This window comes from Sturnira hondurensis, unplaced genomic scaffold, assembly GCF_014824575.4.
Source record: "Sturnira hondurensis isolate 20B ecotype Veracruz unplaced genomic scaffold, ASM1482457v3 Scaffold0022215, whole genome shotgun sequence".
Classification (NCBI taxonomy): domain Eukaryota; kingdom Metazoa; phylum Chordata; class Mammalia; order Chiroptera; family Phyllostomidae; genus Sturnira; species Sturnira hondurensis.
Window position 1 is genome coordinate 9,603,677 of NW_028094846.1, and position 19,284 is coordinate 9,622,960.

Below are 19,284 nucleotides of genomic sequence, written 5' to 3' on the forward strand. Positions count from 1 at the left end.
TTGGGACTCTGCACTTCCTGGACTTGTGTGTGTGCTTCTTTTACCAAGTTAGGGAAGTTTTTGATCATTATATCTTCGAATAGATTCTCAATCCCTTGATCTCCCTTTTCACCCTCTGGTGTCCCTGTGACAAGGGTTATATGCTTCATGATGTCCCAAAGGTCCCTTAAACTATCTCATTAAAAAAATTTTTTTCTTTTTGCTCCTCTGCTTGGGTGTTTTTTTCCTACCTTGTCTTCCAAATCACTGATTCAGTCCTGTCCTTCATCTGACCTACTGTTTACTCCTGTCTGTGAAAAATTTTTTTCAGATATTGCATTCTTTAGTTCTTACTGGTCCTTTTTTATGTTTTCCATGTCTTTTTTTCATGCTCTAGAGCATTTTTAAAACATTACTTTGAACTCTATATCTGATAAATTGCTTGCCTTTATTTCATCTAGCTCTTCCTCTGGAGAATTCTCTTGTTCTTTCATTTGGCTGCCTCTTTGGGTTTGTTTCTATATATTAGGTAGATCTGCAAAGACTCTGGTGCAGGCCTGTGTCAGACAATGCCTGTGACTGACCCTGGGTAACCTGTTTGGAGCTGTCAGCGGTCCACAGCTCTTGGCTCTCTCTGCAAGGCCTGGGTACATGCAGGAAAAAAACAATCTGCACGCCAAGGCCAGCTTTTACCAGCATGAGCCTGGGGTGGGGGGGAGTCAGCTAAAGTCTCAAAGCACCCAGAGATCTGCCTCTGCCTTCAGGCTTTCTGTTAGGCTTAATCACTGAAAGCACCTCTAGCTGTATTTCTCAGCAAGGCTTAAGCCTCACAGGGTTGGCAAGAGGAGTCCTGTGGGTGGAGCTATTGCTTCCCCTCAGGCTGATGCCTCTTAGAGGGGAGTGCTCTGCCTGAGAAAGATGGTTTCTGCAGCATGGGAAATGACGGAGCACAGGGATTCTGGCAGTTGGCCCTTCAGCTCTGTCCCCATAGCCCCCAACCCCAGACTTCCCTCACGTGGCTCTAGTCTGCAGTGCCCTCCCTCCCAGAGTCCAGGGTAAGTGGCTGCAAACAAAATGTTGTGTGTTGGCCCTTTAAGAAGGTAGCTGTGCCTCACCCTTGTAGACAGAAACCCCTGCTGCTTTCACAGCCAGATGTTATGCAGGTGCTTTTTCTGGTTGTGGGGCTCTAGGCTGGGCAGCCTGGCTTGGGGTTTAGACCCCACACTTCTCCGGGGATTCCCCCTGGTCACTGAAATATCCCTCCAAAACTTAAGCTGCTGCCCATGGGAGCTCAGCCTGTCCTCTTGCACTTCCTGCTGGTCTTGATGTGGTGATGGGGTTCTTCCGTAAGTCCTTGGTTATAAGGCTTCTCTCCAGCTAGTGTTCAGTTGGTTATTTAGGGTGATTGTTCTTTTATTTAGTTGCAATTCCAGTTTGGTTTAGGGAGGAGGTTTAGGGTAGCTTTACCTACTCTGCTGCCATCTTGGATCTCTCTAGAATTAATTTTTTTTAAATAACTGGCTCTTAAGTGGTGTTTTTGCTGGACTGTCTAAAACCTTAGTCTTCAAAGCAGGATGCGCAAGATAGTCTTTGGGGTCCAAGAAGAAAATATTTAATTTTTCTCATCCTTTAAAAATACTTTTTGTACGTTTTGTAATGGATATTATATACGGATATGGCAGTCTGTAGTTAATGGCAGCCCTAGCTGATTAACATAGATCCTCGTACCTAGAGGTGGGGTGCTGTCATAACAAACACTACAGTGTGGAAGTGGCTTTAGGACTGGCTGATGCGTAGAGGCTAGAAGTTTCAGGGTGCTTGCTGGAAAAAACCTACCTTGCCTTGCAGATCTCTTGGAAAGCTAATGGACATTAAAGGTAATTCTGATGAAGTGTGATGAAGATGGAAATTAGGAAAGTGTTAGAAGCTGGGGAAAAATGGTCCCAGTTGTAAAGTGGCAAATAACTTGGCTGAACTGTGTTCTAGAGTTTTGTGGAAAGTGGAAGTTGTAAGTGATGAACTTGGATATTTAGTTGAGGAAATTTCTGAGCCAAGTGTTGAAGTCATGGCCTCTTTTCTCCTTACTTCTTAGAGTAAAATGTGAAAGGAGAGATAAATTGAAGGAATTGTTAAACAAAAAGGAATCAGAACTTGAAGATTTGGAAAACTCTCAGGCAATCGATATTGTAAGAAAATATGATCTGGAAAGAACACCAAGGGTGTGGCTTGACAGTCACTCCGTCAAGAGATACCCATGGATTTAATCAGCCATCTGTCTAGTCAGAAGCCAGGAAGAGATGGGGTCATACCAGCAGAGACACTGCTAATTTGGATTGAAGGGCAAAAGATGGGATGAAATTTAGGAAGGCTTTCAGACTTCTGGGATTCTCCGGGATGAGACAGTGGAGCGGTCCTGCTGTGAACATGCCTGTCCTTCAGGAAAGCCGAGGAATATCCTGACGGTGATTCACACACCAAGAGGCTCAGAGCATGCAGGCCCCGGTGACAGGCTGTCTACGTACTGGCTTCGGAGGGTTGTCCAGGCTGCCCCTGCTCAGGGCCTCAGGAGCAAAGCCAATTCCAGTGGCAGAGTGGGTAGAGCTGCTTCTTAGGGGTGAGGGGGCAGGACCACCTCAGTGGGCCTGGAAAGCATGGCTGCCACCTCAGTGGGCTTAGAGGGCTGAGCGCGGAGCCAGAGAGGATTATTCTTGAGCCTTGAAATCTAACGGAATTTGCCATTCCATGTTTTGGATTTGCTGGAGACCTATTACCTCTTTCTTTCTGATTTTTCCCTTTTGGAATAGGATTGTCTGTCCTATACTTGTCACACCATTGTATTTTGGAAGCATGTAACTTGTCTTGCTTCACAGGTTCATCTCTAGAAAGGAATTTTCCCTGAGGATGAATGATACCTTGAGTCTCACCCATACCTAATTAGATGATCCTTATGTGAGACTTTGGATGTGTAGTTGATGCTGGAATGGGTTAAGTCTTTGAGGGCTCTTGGGAGGGGGTGAATATTTTGCATGCAAAGAGGAGTGAATTTTGGGGAGCCATAAGATGGAATATTATGGACTGAATTGTGTCTCCTCAAAATTCCTATGTCTAAGCCCTAATTTCATTATTTTAAAGGACTCTTAAAACTCAACCACAAAAAAATCAACAACCCAATGAATGTTGGTGGAAGAGGTGTCCCAGGATGGAATGCGGTGTGTGACAAATGAATCTAACTGTGTACAGATACATGGCATAACCACACTGGAGGGGTGGAGGGGACAGGAACTGACCTAAGTAACACAGGAGAGTGTTATTGTATAGTGGAGATTATAGGCCTTACTATAAAAATAACAGTATACATACACTCTCTCCCCCACAGGGGTACAGGCTGACAGTTCTTTACATGTATTTTGGGGTTGAACAAATAAATATGTAAATAGTTGTTGGATGGTGGGATCCAGATTTCTCAGTATTGAAGAGGGAAGTCATAGATACACAAGAAAGGAAGAGTAGAATGAACTGTGGCACTGAATTAGTTAGAAACATCATTATGAATCTACATTTGGATGGATGGATACGGGAAAGAGTCTGTGTGTAGCGGGGGTGTGTACCTGGGTCAATATACCTGCATATGGTACATAGCTCTGCCCATTGGTAGAATGAAGAGACCAGAAGACCCCTGTAGTGACAAGGACAACCAGTGCACTGATTGTGGTTTCCAAGTATTCTCCAAGAAAAGAAACTAGAGCTCTTTAGAGAAATAACTGATTTTAGGACTGGGCGGGAAAAACATAAAGTGAGCTTGGAGCATCCGGTAGCATCAGAAACTAAGGGTGTTCAATAACCAAAAGGATCGTTGGGGAGTGGCATCTGGAAGGCATGCAGGAGCCAACTTAAAAGAGCTGTTGTGTTTTTTAATGAAGCATGGAATCAGTGAGTTATACAATGTTTTAAATTTGCATTTCTGTGATTGCTAGTAATGTTAAACTTTTTTGAACTTTATTTTGTATATTTATGTTTGCTTTGTGAAGCATCTGATCATGGTCATTTCTTTTTCTTTTAGGGATATTAATTAGTTTTCTAATTGGTTTGTAAGAGCTGTTTGAAGTATACTGCACTTTGACCATATTTCTTGTACTGATATTTTTAGATATTTTAGTTTTTTCCTTGTTTGTAAGTGAATTTGAATTTTATTTCCTGCTTACTGCTAGTGATTAGTTATGTGAATTGTTATCTTGTCCCATAAAGAGGCAGTGAGCACTATGAATTGAAAACCTACTGAAAACTGCTACAGTGAGAACATCTTTCTTTTAGATTCAGCTTCTATTGCAACAGAATATTCCCTGAAATTTGATGAATCCATGACAGAAGACGAAATAGAAGAAAAGTCATTTCGATCTCTACTCCCCTCTGAGAGCCACCGCCGATTTACCATGGAGAAGAAAAGAGGCCATCAGGACGAATCGGACGAAGAGACGTCCCCAGAAAAGACTGCGCTGTCTTCTGCCAAGGTGGGTTTCGGTTTAGCCAGACAGGTGCGTCCTGCGTAGCTGTGACTGTGTTCTCTCAAAGTTGTGAGGGTATGCTTTGTGCTTGAATTCAGCCGTCAGCTACCAAAACAATTTTCTTAAGTTACCAATTTTATATTTTACTTTTGCTATGAAGTCTGGCTTTGCCTTCCTTACAAAGTAGAATACAAACTTATTCCCTGAGTCCTTTGAGGATCTGAGCCAAAGTTATCTCTAGCTTATTTACTTGTTTCACTCTTTAAAAACTTTATTCTATTTAAAAATTTGTATTGATATCATTCTTACTAAATGGTAAGCTTTTTGGATAACAGGGACAAATTCTTACCCTGTTTTATGTGCCTGGGATACTATCAGCCTTACAGTAGTTTGTTAAAATTTTAATGACTGAATAAATTAGCAGATGAATGTTATTTTCTCTCATGTGCCTTTTTTGAAGAGTGTTTTGTACATGATTGACAACATTTTTAATTTATATAATTTTTGTTGATATAATTTTTTATAAGTGCATACCTCTTTTAATGAAGTTAATTACATTCCAAAAGCTTTGGGTGATGATCAACTCAAAATAAACTCTCTATAATAGGAGCTGAGCATGCCATTCTCAGGAGGACAAGATAGCTTTTCTAAATTTACTATGGAGATGGTTCGACAGTATATGAAAGAAGAGGAGATGAGGGCCGCTCACCAGTCCTCGCTCCTGCGGCTCCGGGAGAAAGCCTTGAAGGAGAAAACCAAGGCTGAGTTAGCCTGGCTGGAGCACCAGAAAAAGTGAGTTCTCTCATGAACGTGGTTTTTACTGTTTAGTTTCTCCTCCCATTAAAAGGACATAGTTTGTTTTTAAAGGTGTTTTGTTTTCTTATTTAATTTAATTTAATTTAATTTAATCAGCCCAGTTTCAGAAACTAATGGGCTGCCATCCTTGAATCACTTGCTTTCAAGACCTCCTATTCATATAACATTTTCTTTGCATTTCTCTTTTATCACTTAACCGACTCTTAATGATATTTTGTACTTAATTCCCCCTTTTTATTGTAAATTTCTCAAAGCATTTTTCTCTGTAAAGGGCGCAGTCTAGGGTTTACCTGTATCACACAGGCAGCAAAGTAATCGTTAGGACGGGAACTGCTGCATGTAGTGACTGCCCTCCCCGTTTGTTCCTGTCCGGAAAAGTTTAATTGACTTAGAGACTTCAGCGGTTGGAATTGTTGACATTAGAGTAGAAATGTAATCTAACCTTTGTCTCAATGGGAAATATTTGCAGACATCTACGAGACAAAGGAGAAGATGATAAAATGCCCCCTCTTCGGAAGAAACAGCGTGGTTTGCTCTTAAGGTTGCAGCAAGAAAAGGTATGTTAGGAAAAACGCACCTTGAAGAAAATTGATCATACTAGCAAGTTAGATTGTGGAATCTGTTATTTTGCCTAATCTCTTTTTCTTATTATTACCTTAAATGAAATTTAACTCATGTTTATCACTAGTTATGTCCATACTAACATAATTACAAGAGTTGCTTGTTAGCCTACCATATTTCTCCTAAATTAGGATTGCATGTCACTGCTATCTTAATACAATATAGAGTCAAACCTTCTGCCTTCATTTAGTATGTAAAATAGCGGTCCTTTGAAATGCATATTTTAAAAAATTAAGGTATTTGTAAGAGTCTATTTAGATTAATTTTTTAGTCACTGTTTTCCCAACTAGATTTCCAAGACATATATTAATTACAAATTGAGAAATCTTTTGGCTTAGTGAACTCAGAAAGAAAGACCGGATTTGAGTCCTGGAAGGCAGCATGATATAGTGGTTAGAAATTCAGCTCCAGCCCTGGCTGGCGTGGCTCAGTGTATCACCTGTTGGATTCCTAGTCAGGACACCTGCCTGGGTTGCAGGCCAGGTCCCCACTAGGGGGTGCACGAGAGGCAACCACACACTGATGTTTCTCTCCTTGTCTTTCTCCCTCCTTTCCCCTCTCTAAAAATAAATAATATCTTTTAAAAAATAAATAAATAAACCAAGGCTAATAATAATAACACACCTTGTAGGCTTGTTGGGAGGAATAAATAAATTAATGCATACAGTAAACTTAGAACAGCCCTTGGCACAGTGGTAAGTGCTAAATAAATGTTAGTTATTGTTATTTGAATTCCACCTTTGTCAACTTGCAATTGTGTAATCATGGTCAAGTTTAAGTAAAACTCTAGGACTTAATTTCCTTATTGGTATGAGCAAGACTATATATGTTTCACACGGTGGTTGTGAGGACTAAATGAGGTAACATAGTCTAGTTTTCTTTTCACTTACTGACTCGTTGCCAGTAATTACTTACTTTGTTAGAGGGCCAGTAAACGCCGTCATTTGAGTTATATGCTGGGTTACTACTTAAATAGCCTTTTCTTTTAAGTTTACCGTAGGAAGCATTACTTATCATATGAACTTGAAAGAATTCTAAACTTTGGTTTATGTAAAAAAAAAGTTATATCTTTTTAATCCAGAAAAATTGGGTTTAAAAAAACTGCTATTTTGCCCTGGTTGATGTGGCTCAGTGGATTAAGCATCATTTCCGTTCCCAGTCAGGGCACATGTGTGGGTGCAGGTTGGGTCCCTGGTTGGGGGCATGTGAGAGCAACCAGTATCTACACGGTAGTGCTTCTCTCCCGCTCTGTCTCCTTTTTTCCCCTCTCTCTAAAAACAATAATAAAATCTTTTAAAAGTAATATAAAAACTATAATTTCAAAAATTTAAATAACTTTTTACAATGTTATGGTAGTGTTCTATTTGTAAAGTAGAATTAAAAACTAGATTTACAGATATTTTCTCTCATTCTGTAAGGTTGTGTTTTCACTTCAGTAGTGTGCTTTGAAGCACAGTGTTTAATTTTAATGAGTCTAATATTTTATCACATGCCTGCTGATAACATATTTTTTTAAATTAGGCTTTATTAGGTATCATTATTTTGTTTTAAAGATTTACTTATTCATTCATTTTTAGGGGGGGAACAGGGGGACCAAACATTGATTGGTTGCCTTCCTGTAGGTGCCCTGACCGGGACCAAACCCACAACCCAGGCATCTGCCCTGACAGGGAACTGAACAGACGCCTGTATGCTTTGTGGGCAGTGCCCGACCCACTGAGCCACACCATTTAGTTTTTGTTACTTTGAAAATGTACTTGTTTTGGCTTAATTTTTGAAGGGTGTTTTTACTGGGTATAGAATTATTTTCTTTCAGCATTTTTAATGATGTCATTTTCCATTGTTTACTGGTTTCCATTGTTTTTGTGGAGAACTCAGTTTTCTTAATATTGTTCTTCCAAAGGCTGCTTTTAAGATTTTTTTTTAAAACGTGTCTTTGATTTTTTAGTAGTTTTGCTGTGATGCCTCTAGGTGTCTTTTGTATTCATATTATGCAGGGTTTGCCGAGCCTCTTGAATCTGTCGTTTGTTTTATTTCATCAGTTTTTGAAAATTATCTTTTCATGAGTAGCTTCTGTCCTGTTCTCTCTCTACTTCCTTCAGAGGCTCAAAGTAGACATTTGTTAGGCTTTTTGACCATTTACCACATCCCTCTTCTATGCTGCTTTGTTTTTATGTTATTCTTTGAAACAATTTTTACAAAAACTCTTGTGCTTCAGTTTGGAGAGTTTTTCTAATTGGTCTTTGAATTCATTAGTTAAATGTTATACACTGTCATGTAGACTGTTAAATCCATTTAATTTGATTTTGTTCAGTTCTATAATATCCATTTTGTTCTTTTTTATAGATTTTAAATCTTTGTTGAAATACTCTGTATTTTTTAAAAACATTTTTTTAAGATTTTATTTATTTATTGTTTAGAGAGGGGAAGGGAAGGAGAAAGGGAGGGAAACATCAATATGTGATTGCTTCTCACACTCCCCCTACTGGGGACCTGGCCTGCAACCCAGGCATGTGCCCTGACTGGGAATTGAACCAGTGACCTTTGGATTCGCAGAAAGTTACCCTACAGAAATAAAAGCGCAGTGGTTGAGTGATTTCAGCACTCAACCACTGAGCCACACCACCCAGGGTGAAATTCTCTACATTTTCATCTATTTTTCTATATTCTTCTGAACACAGTCCTAATCATTTTAATTATTTTGTCTGCTAACACTAGTATTTGGATATCTCTGTGTCTGCTGCTATTGTTTTGCTTTTATTTTTTATCATATTATCCTTTTTGCCTACCCAGTAATTTGTGACTGCTGGACACTGTATAAGTAACCTCGAGGCTCCAGGAGATGTTACCTTCCCCAGAGAGGATGTTTTTTGCTCTGCCATGCAGTTCGAGTGCTCACCTGTTCCCTTGAATCCTTTCAAGGGCTGATGAGCTGGGTTAGCATTGGGTTGCAGCATTGGTAAACCTCAGTCTGCTGAGGTTTTGCGTTGACCCTAGTCCCGCCAGGGGTTACAGCTGAAAGCCAGGCAAACCTTTTTACCAGCACAGAGGACTGTGGAGATTGCTGCTCTGCTGTTGAGAAGTTTCTGGTTTAATTTGTTAGCTTTCTGTCTCTACTGCTGCAGAAGTGGCAAATACATTGACGGGGAGACTGAATTTAAAGCCTCTTTAGTCTCCAGTTTTGTCACTTCAGTTCCGTGTTGGTGGGAGTGGTAACTGATGTAACCACTTTATGAGCAGTTTGACTATATCTAGTTAAGTTCAGAACATGACTCAGCAGTTCTTTGCCTTAGTACATAGTCTAAAGAAGCTTTCACATACGTACAGGGGAAAATGGAAACAGCCTAATTTCTTCATTAAGAGAATAAACGAAAGCATATTCCTGGCAGAAAGTGTAATGCTGCAGAAAATGAACACATCAGATATCAGTAGTGACCAATAGAGATTTCTGAAATGAAGGTGACGTTCTGTTACCTGTGCTATCCAATACAGTAGCTACTAGCCCCGTGTGGTTTTGAGTACTTAACTTAAAATGTGATGAGTAGGCCCTGGCTGGTGTAGCTCAGTGGATTGAGCATGGGCCTGTGAAGAGCCCCTGAAAGGGTCACCGGTTTGGTTCCCAGTTGAGGTGCATGCCTGGGTTGCAGGCCAGGTCCCCAGAAGGGGACACATGAGAGGCAACCGCACAATGATGTTTCTCTCCCACTCTTTCTCCTTCCCTTCCCCTCTCTGTAAAAATAAATAAATGTTTTTTAAAAATGTGATGAGTACAACTAAGAAACTGACATTTTAATTTCATTTAATCTTTTAAGTAGTGCAGCAGTAGCTCTCCATCTGTTAAAAGCATTGTATTTGTTTTTACAGACAAGCAAGATGCAAAAGAATATGTATAACATAATACTACTCTTGATAATTTAAAAAAATACTCAATCAGTAACGCATGTTCTGTGGGGCCACTCACGTACCAGAAACACACACACACACACACACACACACGTAGGAGTGATACACACGCACTTCTGGGGAGTGAGTGGAAGAAGGGTGCGAGTGGGACTTCGTTTCATACGTAATGGTTTATGTTTGAAAAAGAAAGATTTGAAACAAATATAGCACACTGTTCAATCACACTGGTAGGAATTTGAATGACTGGTTTTTCTGCATATTATGTTTGTAGTACTTAGAATGTTTTTAAAGTAAATGTGAAAAAACTACTCTTTTATCCAACTGGATACCCCTGGAAAGTTACCCTGCAGAAATGAAAGCACCAGAGTGTGAGGCTATGTATGCACTAAGATATTTATTATAGCCGAGTTAGTAAGAATTATTTGGCTGGTAGTGATATGGCTAAATGGTCACATTATCTTTATACAAGTGTATGAAAAAAAGAGAGACTATGTTTTTCTGTGTCTTATTCCTTTTTTTTTGGTGAAATGCACATAATAGGAAATAACCATTTTAAAGTGAATAATTCACTGATACTATTCACTATTTTTAAAGTGAACATTTTGTTTATACATCCCATGGCTTATTTTTAAGAGAGAAGCAAATTTTTCCACCCTTGAAAAAGTCTCTTCTTTCTTCTCAGCTAAGATTGGGTGAATTTATACATTAATTGGTTCAGAAACTCAGGCCTAAGCTAGTAGCAGTTTTCTGAAAACTTCCATGTTTATAATGGTAATGGGATGTGAATTTTTCCCTTTTTGTGTGTTGACATTTTTCACTAAATGGTGCAGAAACAATCGTGGCTCACACTGCCTGGTGCCTTAGCACAAATCAGGGCAGTGGGACCAAATTGTACGAGTAGTCAATATTTTTTGCTGCCACACACTTGGAACTAAAAAAAAAAAGCTATTTTCACAGAAAAATGCCCTGGTTAAGAAGTAAAAATTATTGATTTTATTGAATGTTGATCTTTGAGTACTTGTGTTTTTTTCATATTCTGTGTGATAGAAATGGAAAGCCCACAATTAAGCACTTTTGCTAGAAGCCAAAGACAGTGATTATTAACCAAAGGAGAATAATTTGTACAGTTGTTTGAATTGCAAGCAGAACTAGCTATAGTTTTTCATGGAATTCCATTAGACTCGACAGAATTATTCAGATATAAAATTCAAACTTTCAAGCAAAAGTCAGAATTTTGAAAAATTTCTGCCTACCACCCAATTCAATACTAACGAACTTTTCTTTTGAAATCAGTGGTGATATTAATGAATGTAATTTTTGATCTATTATAATATGTCAGTATGGGGAAGATCTGTATAACTCATTGAACTATCATTTTCTAAGTGACTGTGTATGATATTTTTAAAAAAATCAATTCAGATAATAGAGATTTGCAAAACTCTACATAATATTCTTGTCACTAAATTTTTTTTTGTTTTGGAAAATGTACTAATTTTCATAAAAATACATATAATGCTATTGTATATTCATGAGAGAATGAAAATGAAAAAGGGCAAATAGTGTCCTAGTATTATGAAGGCGGTTTGATCTTTAGAGACCCTAAAAGGATCTCAAGGGCGCCCAAGGAGTCCCATAGACCATACTTTGAGAACTGTTCCTTCACAGAAACTAATGTGTGTGTCCAAGGGGGCAAAGAAAGTGCAAGGATGTTCATTGTAGCATTGTTTATAATAGTAGGCAGCAACCTTATCCACCCATAGGGTAATAGATAAATGAAATATCTATACCTCCAACATAACTTTATACAGCTTATAGGTATAAATCAACACAGAGCAATATCAGAAGCAGTGTCTAGCTCAGGCTGGTGTGACTCAGTTGGTTGGAATGTCATCTTGTAAACTGAAAGGTTGCAGATTCAATTCCCAGGCAGAGCACATACCTAGATTGTGGGTTTGATCCCAGTCGGGGTGCGTAGGAGAGGCAACAGATTGATGTTTCTCTCTCTCCCTCTCTCGCTCTTCCCCTCCTTCCTCTCTCTTAAAAAAGCAGTGGAAAATGTTCTCGGGTGAGGATTAAAAGAAAAGAAGCAGTGTCTAATAAATCAGATTGAAAATGTGTATGTATATTATTTATAAAATTTAAAAACATACAAACCAAACAATATATGTTTTTGCAGGTAAATACAAATATTTATAGAAGAATTTAAAAAGCACATACTGGAAGCGTACGTTCCATGAGAGCGGTTACCGCAGGGAGTTGGGGTAGGGGATTGCAGGCTGGTTTTATCTGTAATGCTTAATAGTAAACACTAGGAGAAACTATAACAAGCTGTTAAAAATTGTTAATTTGGGATTTTGGAAATGAGATGTTTATTGTGAACTCTTCTGCATTTTTCGGCTAGCTTCAAAAAAGTCTCTCAAACATTATTGCAAGAAATTGTAACATTGTTAATGACATTTTGTGCTTAATTTTATTGACAAAAAACATTCATGAAAAAATGTTAAATGTTAACAATTATTAACAATGTAGTATATCATCTTTTGCCCGCTTAATTAGCAACAGAGAACCTAATAATATCCTTTGGAGTTTGGTACAGTATAGTCTTAAATATTTCTGGTGACATTTTAAGGGGAGACAATTCTGTTTAGAAAGCAATTTTTAAAACTCTTTTTAAAGATTTTATTTATTTGTATTTAGAGAGAGGGGAAGGAAGGGAGAAGGAGAGGAAGAGAAACATTGATGTGTGGTTGCCTCTTGCAACCCCCTTAACTAGGGACCTGGCCCACAACCTAGGCATGTGCCCTGACTGGGAATCAAACTGGTGACCCTTTGGTTAGCAGGCTGGTGCTCAATCCACTGAGCCACACCGCCAGGGCTAAATCTATTTTAAGGGCCATAGAAATGATTCATTCTCTGTGACTTATTTGTCCTTTTTTTGGCAGGGGGGAGGGGGGAATCTCTTCTAAAGAAGTAATGCTTCGTATGAAACAAAGACATTAAAGATTGTTGGTGACAGTAAAAAAATTATAAGGGGTTTTAGAGATTAGCAAGGGAATAAAGGTTACGTTACTGAGTTTATTTGATCCGCAATAAGAAATGAGTGTAGAGCAGGCAGCACTATGGAAAAATGTGAAGGGTATATTATGTTTACAAAGAGCATATGAAATACTAGTTTGTTATAATTACAGTTATTTAAGGGATTATGTTAAATTACTTTAGATAGATAGAGTGATGTGACTTGTTTTTCCTTTTTTAATACTTACAAAATTTTCCATGTTATTACCTTTATCTTGAAATACCATGTATGTTTATTTTTGTTATATGTGATGATTGGATTTTCTTTTTAAAATAATTACTTTGGACTTTTTTCCCTCAAAGTCTCAGTGCCTTTCCTAACTCTTTAACCCTTAGGCAGAAATTAAACGTCTTCAAGAAGCCAATAAGGCAGCTCGGAAGGAAAGACAACTGATTCTTAAACAGCAGGAGGAGATAGAAAGGATCCGACAGACCACCATAAAACTTCAGGAGAAGTTAAAATCTGCAGGGGAGAATAAATTGGTAAATTACATGAAAATCTTATTTCTTTGTTTTCTGCCTCATGCTGCTTACTGATACCTAACCCTGCGTTATTTTCTAACATGATGGGTATGTTCATTCCAGCACTACGATGCATTGATGAACTAGGATACGTTTTTATGTATGTGTCTTTATGTATAGTGACAGTATTTTTTTTACCATGGAATATTCAAATTTTGAAAGGGACATATAGCATATATATTAGCTTAAAAATGGTTTCCATTTATGAAGATTACATGCCAGTTATTTTGTAGAATGTTGTCTAACTTGGGTTTGTCTAGTTTTCCTCAAAAGTAGAATCAGGTTGTGCATCTTTGGCAGGAATATCACGTAAGTGTTCTTCTCAGTACTGTGGCGCCTGGTTTTGATGAACCCGGTAGTGATGATGTTGCCTTGAGGTGGCAGGAAGGGAAAAGGGAAGGAGCAGGGATCTACTTTGTTTATATTGTTCACACAAAATAAAAAAAAGTGATGCTCTGGCTGGGTAGCTCAGGTGGTTGGAGTGTCATCCCAGTACGCCAAGGTTGTCAGTTCGATTCCCAGTCAGGGCACATATAAGATTCAACTAATGAATGCATAAGTAAATGGACCAAAAAGATCAATGTCTTTCTGTCTGTTCCTGGCTCTGTCTCTCTGTCTCTCTGTCTGTCTCTCTGTCTGTCTCTCTCTCTCTCAAATCAATTTTAAAAAGCAAACAAACTTTGCCTTGGCTGGATGGCTCAGTTGGTTGGAGTTTCATCCCATATACAAAAAGGTTGTGGGTTCACTCCCTGGGTAGGGCACATATAGGAGGCAAATGATTGATGTTTCTTTCTGTCTTTCTCCCTTCCTCCTTATCTAAAATTAATAAACATATCCACAGATGAGGATTTTTTTAAATCGTGATTTTTTTTCTAACCCATCTTCCTGAAAAGTTGAAAGAATAAATGACTGATGTTCATCAGAAATAATGTATTGATTAAACCAGTGGCTCCTAAATGTTTTTTTATTATAAACTTTTTAACTTGTGAAAATACTGTTTTCTGTAAGAAATATTTATAGAAAAAAGATCCATTCATCAGTGTCATTAAAATAAGTATGTGTTCCCTCCATTCTTTGTGTCTACTCATGTTTGTTTTATATAGTTATAATGTATTTAATTTGATATTACTTTTTGAGTAGTTTAATTTTTGAAAATTAGAGAGGACATTCAGATACTAGATTACTAGTGGTAGAAATTTTCTTGATTTTTTTTTAATGTCTTAAAAGTTACTACACTTGATTATATGTAAATATGTATAAAATATTCATAACATAAAATTTTTATTTTAGCCTGTTTTAAATATGTGATAAAAACTTTGTCCATTAAGTAATACCTAAATTTTGGCTATTTTATAAATACTGTTTTAAAGATAAAGTTAATTTTGAAATGAAAGTGTTTTTAATCACTTAAATCTTAAACTCCAGTAAAATTGTAATACTTTATCCACCGTTTGTTTGTAGGATTCTCATAGTGATGATGATGCAAAGGAAAATAAGACAATTAGTCTTGGTCCAACCGACTTGGAGACCCGCAGCCCTTCCCCCATTTCCATCTCCAGCAGTGAAACCAGCAGCATTATGCAGAAACTGAAGAAAATGAGAAGCCGCATGGATGAAAAGTAATTCATTTTTATAAATATCTTGTGTTTGCATTGAAAGTAGTAGCAACAAATAATATTTTTAATGTACTTCATTAGATTAGGTTGATATAATATAATATTTTTTGGTTTCAGTAGCATTTTAACAGAATTAGTAAGTCTGTCTAGAAGTCAGTTAACTATAGATCTGATTAATAAAACAAATATTCTTGTTTTTCATAGAGCCAGGTTTCTTATTTTAAAAATCAAAGTGGTATTTGCACGCATGCCCATGTCAATATTTTCTTCTTTCTTTCACTGAAAGTTATGATGAGTGTGAAATCTGTACCTTCTCTGAAATCTGAGGACAGGTCTACTGACTTGGGGGAGCAACTGCTTAATGGTGTATCCTGGGGCCATCTCGTCCTGAGGCGTCCGACAGGTGGCAGGCTTGTTCTATCAGATAGAAGAATGAGCCTTAACCTTGTGAGTAGGTGTGGATTGCTCAGCTGAGACCGCAAAGAGTGAAATTCTGGGATGTTGAATGATTTGGCACTCTACTATTCTTTTAAAACATTTCCAAGAATAAGTTTTTAAAGGTTCTTTTAAAGAAAGCTATAGCTACTTAAATGTAGCTCACTTGTATGTCAGCTTTGGCCATGTAAAAGGACATTTATGTGAGAGTTTACGTGTTTAGGTGTACATTTAATTAAATATCCTTTCAGATTGCTGCTTGTAGACCCTGTCTTTGACTGTGTGACCTCCACCTTCAGATACGGAAGAGACCCATTACACATTTCTGTTGACTGCCATTTTATTTTAAGTTCGCTATTTGAACCACAGATGGAACTTAAATTGTATCTTGATATCTTGGTGATGTGTACCATGTATTACCAAATTTAATAGTGCTCTGTATTCATAAATACACTCTATATTCAAAATCATGTTCTATATTCATTAGCTTGATCTATGATTTTTAATTAGCTTCTCAACAGCCAAGCAGTTGTTAGTCATGTTTTAGTAAATATTTACTATAGGTGCAGTATTTTACATTAGGACTGCATTGTTTAATGGAGATTTACAATCAGTAACTTACTATTGGCATTTCATAACTTAAATGTACCTAAATTTATTTTTTTTTAAAGATTTTATTTATTTATCTTTAGAGGGGAAGGGAAGGAGAGAAGCATCAGTGTATGGTTGCCTCTCGTGGGTCCCCCGCCAGGGGCTGACCTGCAACCCAGGCATGTGCCCTGACTGGGAATTGAACCGCGATCGTGTGGTTCGCAGGCCTGAGCTCAATCCACTGAGCTACGCCAGCCAGGGCCTAAATTTATTATTAAAATAAGTTTTAAAAATAAGTACAAATTTCAAAAATAAAAAATATAATGGGGTGAAACCAAATATTCACCAATGTGTAAATATTCCTTTTGGATGATTTCCATGGGATAGACTAATTAAGGCCCCTTCAAGTAGGAATTTATTGAAATTTAAACTAGAGGTGCTTTCTTTCCTAATACAGTTTTCCCATTTATATAGAACCATAAACAACCCTGAATTTTGAGAAAGAAGAGCAAAGTAGGAGGGATCACAATACCAATTTTGATACCAAAATTGTCCCATAGTCTTTTTTGACATGCTGTATTGCTCCAAGGATCTTTGAATTCAGAATAATCTCTCTCATAAATTTTCATAACTGATGGACACTTTATGTCTGTCTCCAAATGCCTTTGAATGATAAATCTCGGAGGAATGACAGCTAATGGAATAGTGTCTTCACTGATCCTTTGTTGTCTCTGTCAGTGAGATCTTTATTGCTGGTCTCTATGAATAATAGCCTAATAAGTTGAATCACGTGTAGAAGAAACTGCTAATCCTTGTTTATCTGTGAGGTTAGTTTCAGTTGCTTATTTCAGATTTGGTTAAACCTCGACAAATTCAAAGTTGAATTTATTTATTTGTTCTGTTCATTATTTTCTCAGAATTCAAAATATTAAAAGCCTAAAATTTTTGTAGAATTGTTCTCCCTTTCTTTGTCAACTCCTGCAGTAAACTTCTGAGAAGTTTGTAAGAGGGAATAGGCCTTGAAGCTTCATGACTTTTTTTTAAATGGCTCCTTGATTTGTTGTTTGAAGTGATACAGTTGTGTCTGTGGGTAGGGACTGGGTGAGGACAGCAGTAGCAAAGAAACTAGCATTAGGGTTGGGATGATGGTGCTGAACTTGGAGGATAAACAGGAGTATTTTCCAGAATTGCCAGTGCATTGAAAAATATTACACTTATGCAATATTTCTTTGATCTTGAAACAAAGTAATGTGTGAAAACTAGTTTTTAAACACCATTCAAGTCATCAAAAGCTCTAGAATTAGATCTTCAACTCAATAAATAGTGAGTTAATTTTGCTACAGTAGATACCCAATAATAACAAAATCATTTGAGCCTTTGCTGCTGGGCACTGTTATTTGTTCTGAGGGATATAAAGAAGAATCAAACATGAATCTTGTCTCAAAGAATTGATAGTCTAGGTGGAGAAAAAACAAATACCAGGTTTCTTCAGAGAAGTGCATATAAGTCAGTTGCTAAGGAAGTTCATAGAGGGAAGAAATTTATAATGAAAAGAGTATATCAAGGAAATTTTCACAGATGAGTGTTCAGAATTAAACATACTGTAGAATTAGAAAGTACTTTGTAGAATAAAAAGAAAAAATAAAACACAAACATTTTTTGTTCAATCATTGTGGATCAAGGCAGCATGGAAAAATGAAGCCTATGGTCACAAAACTTCTGTAATATTCCTTTTAAATATTTTGAATATTTAAAAAAATTCCCAGATTAGAAATAAATGAATTTATTTGGTTTTAATCAAAAAGTTAAATAGCCCTGGCTGCTGTGGCTCAGTGGATTGAGTACTGGCCTGTGAACCAAAGGGTCACTGGTTTGATTCTCAGTCAGGGCACATGCCTGGGTTGTGGGCCAGGTCCCCAGTAGGGGGCGTGTGAGAGGCAACCATACATGGATGCTTCTCTCCCTCTCCTTCTCCCTCTGTCTAAAAATAAATACATAAAAATATTTTTTAAAAAAGTTAAATAAATAGCCCTGGCTGGTGTGGCTCAGTGGATTGAGCTCCATCCTATGACCCAAAAAGGCTGCCAGTTCAATTCCCAGTCAGGGCACATGCTTGGGTTGTAAATTTGAAACCCCATGGCGGTACATACAGGAGGCTGCTGATCAATGTTCCTCTCTTACATCGATGTTTTTCTCTCTCATTCTCTTCCTTTCTCTCTAAAATCAGTTTTTTAAAATATGTCCCTCGATGAGGATAAAAAAATTCAGACACATTTTATTTTTACTTATAACAATATAGAATTGAATCATAGATCCAGAAGGAATTTTAAAATGATTTAGGGTATTAGAGTTTTGTTTTGTTTAATATCTTTCAGAACCAAATAATTCTAGAACTGGAAGTATCATTTAACATTTAGATCCTTATTTTTAAGGTACATTTTATCGATTATGACAGTACAGTTGTCCCATTTTTTTCTCCCCTATATTCCCCTCTGCCCTGCACCCCCTCCCCTTACCAGCATTCTCCACCACCCCTTAGTCCATATCCATGGGTCATACAGATAAGTTCTTTGGCTTCTCCCTTTCCTATACTATTATTCTTAACCTTCCCCTGTCTATTTTGTACGTACCATTTATGCTTCTTACTCCCTGTACCTTTTCCCCCATTCTACCCTTTCCTTTCCCCACTGACACCCCTCCATGTGATCTCCATTTCTGTGATTCTGTTCCTGTTCTAGTTGTTTGCTTAGTTTGTTTATTTTTATTTCTTTATAGGTTCAGTTGTTGATAGTTTTGAGTTTGTTATTTTATTTTCCTCTTTGAAACTATAGCATGGTTTTATAATCTGTTGAAACATTCTAAAGTTGTATTAACTCAGTAGGAAAAAAGGTTCTCATGTATGTCATGTGGTCTAGCAGTTTGTCATCGTATTTTAAAACATATGAGGAGGTACTTGAATGGAGAAAGAAAGAATTATAAAATGATGGAACTTGAAGCCTTTTTAGGGAAGCTGTCTAGTGTAGTCTTTTAGTTTTACAGGAAGAAAGTGATGCCCACAGAGATTAAGTAACTGATCCCAGGTCACATACAGAACGGCAGAGATAGAGCTGAACCCTGCTCTCTGGGCTTTAGCCACTGAAGCTAACGTTGAGCTAAGTTGGCCTATCTGCTTTCAACATCAGGTTTTGCAAAAAAAAGAAAACAAAACTGTATTGGCCCTGGGC

The 19,284-nt window shown here is 37.6% G+C and overlaps 1 protein-coding gene across 4 annotated transcripts in view; it reads left to right on the forward strand.

The window, feature by feature from the left end:
- CEP350 (centrosomal protein 350) overlaps positions 1-19,284 on the forward strand; it is a 116,309-nt gene that overhangs the window by 62,553 nt on the left and 34,472 nt on the right. For all 4 annotated transcript variants that reach the window (XM_037034876.1, XM_037034878.1, XM_037034877.1 and 1 more), the window contains 5 exons: positions 4,291-4,487; positions 5,089-5,273; positions 5,767-5,854; positions 13,233-13,379; positions 14,880-15,037. In XM_037034876.1, the coding sequence (XP_036890771.1) occupies positions 4,291-4,487; positions 5,089-5,273; positions 5,767-5,854; positions 13,233-13,379; positions 14,880-15,037 (775 nt within the window). The remainder of the gene's footprint in view (positions 1-4,290; positions 4,488-5,088; positions 5,274-5,766; positions 5,855-13,232; positions 13,380-14,879; positions 15,038-19,284) is intronic.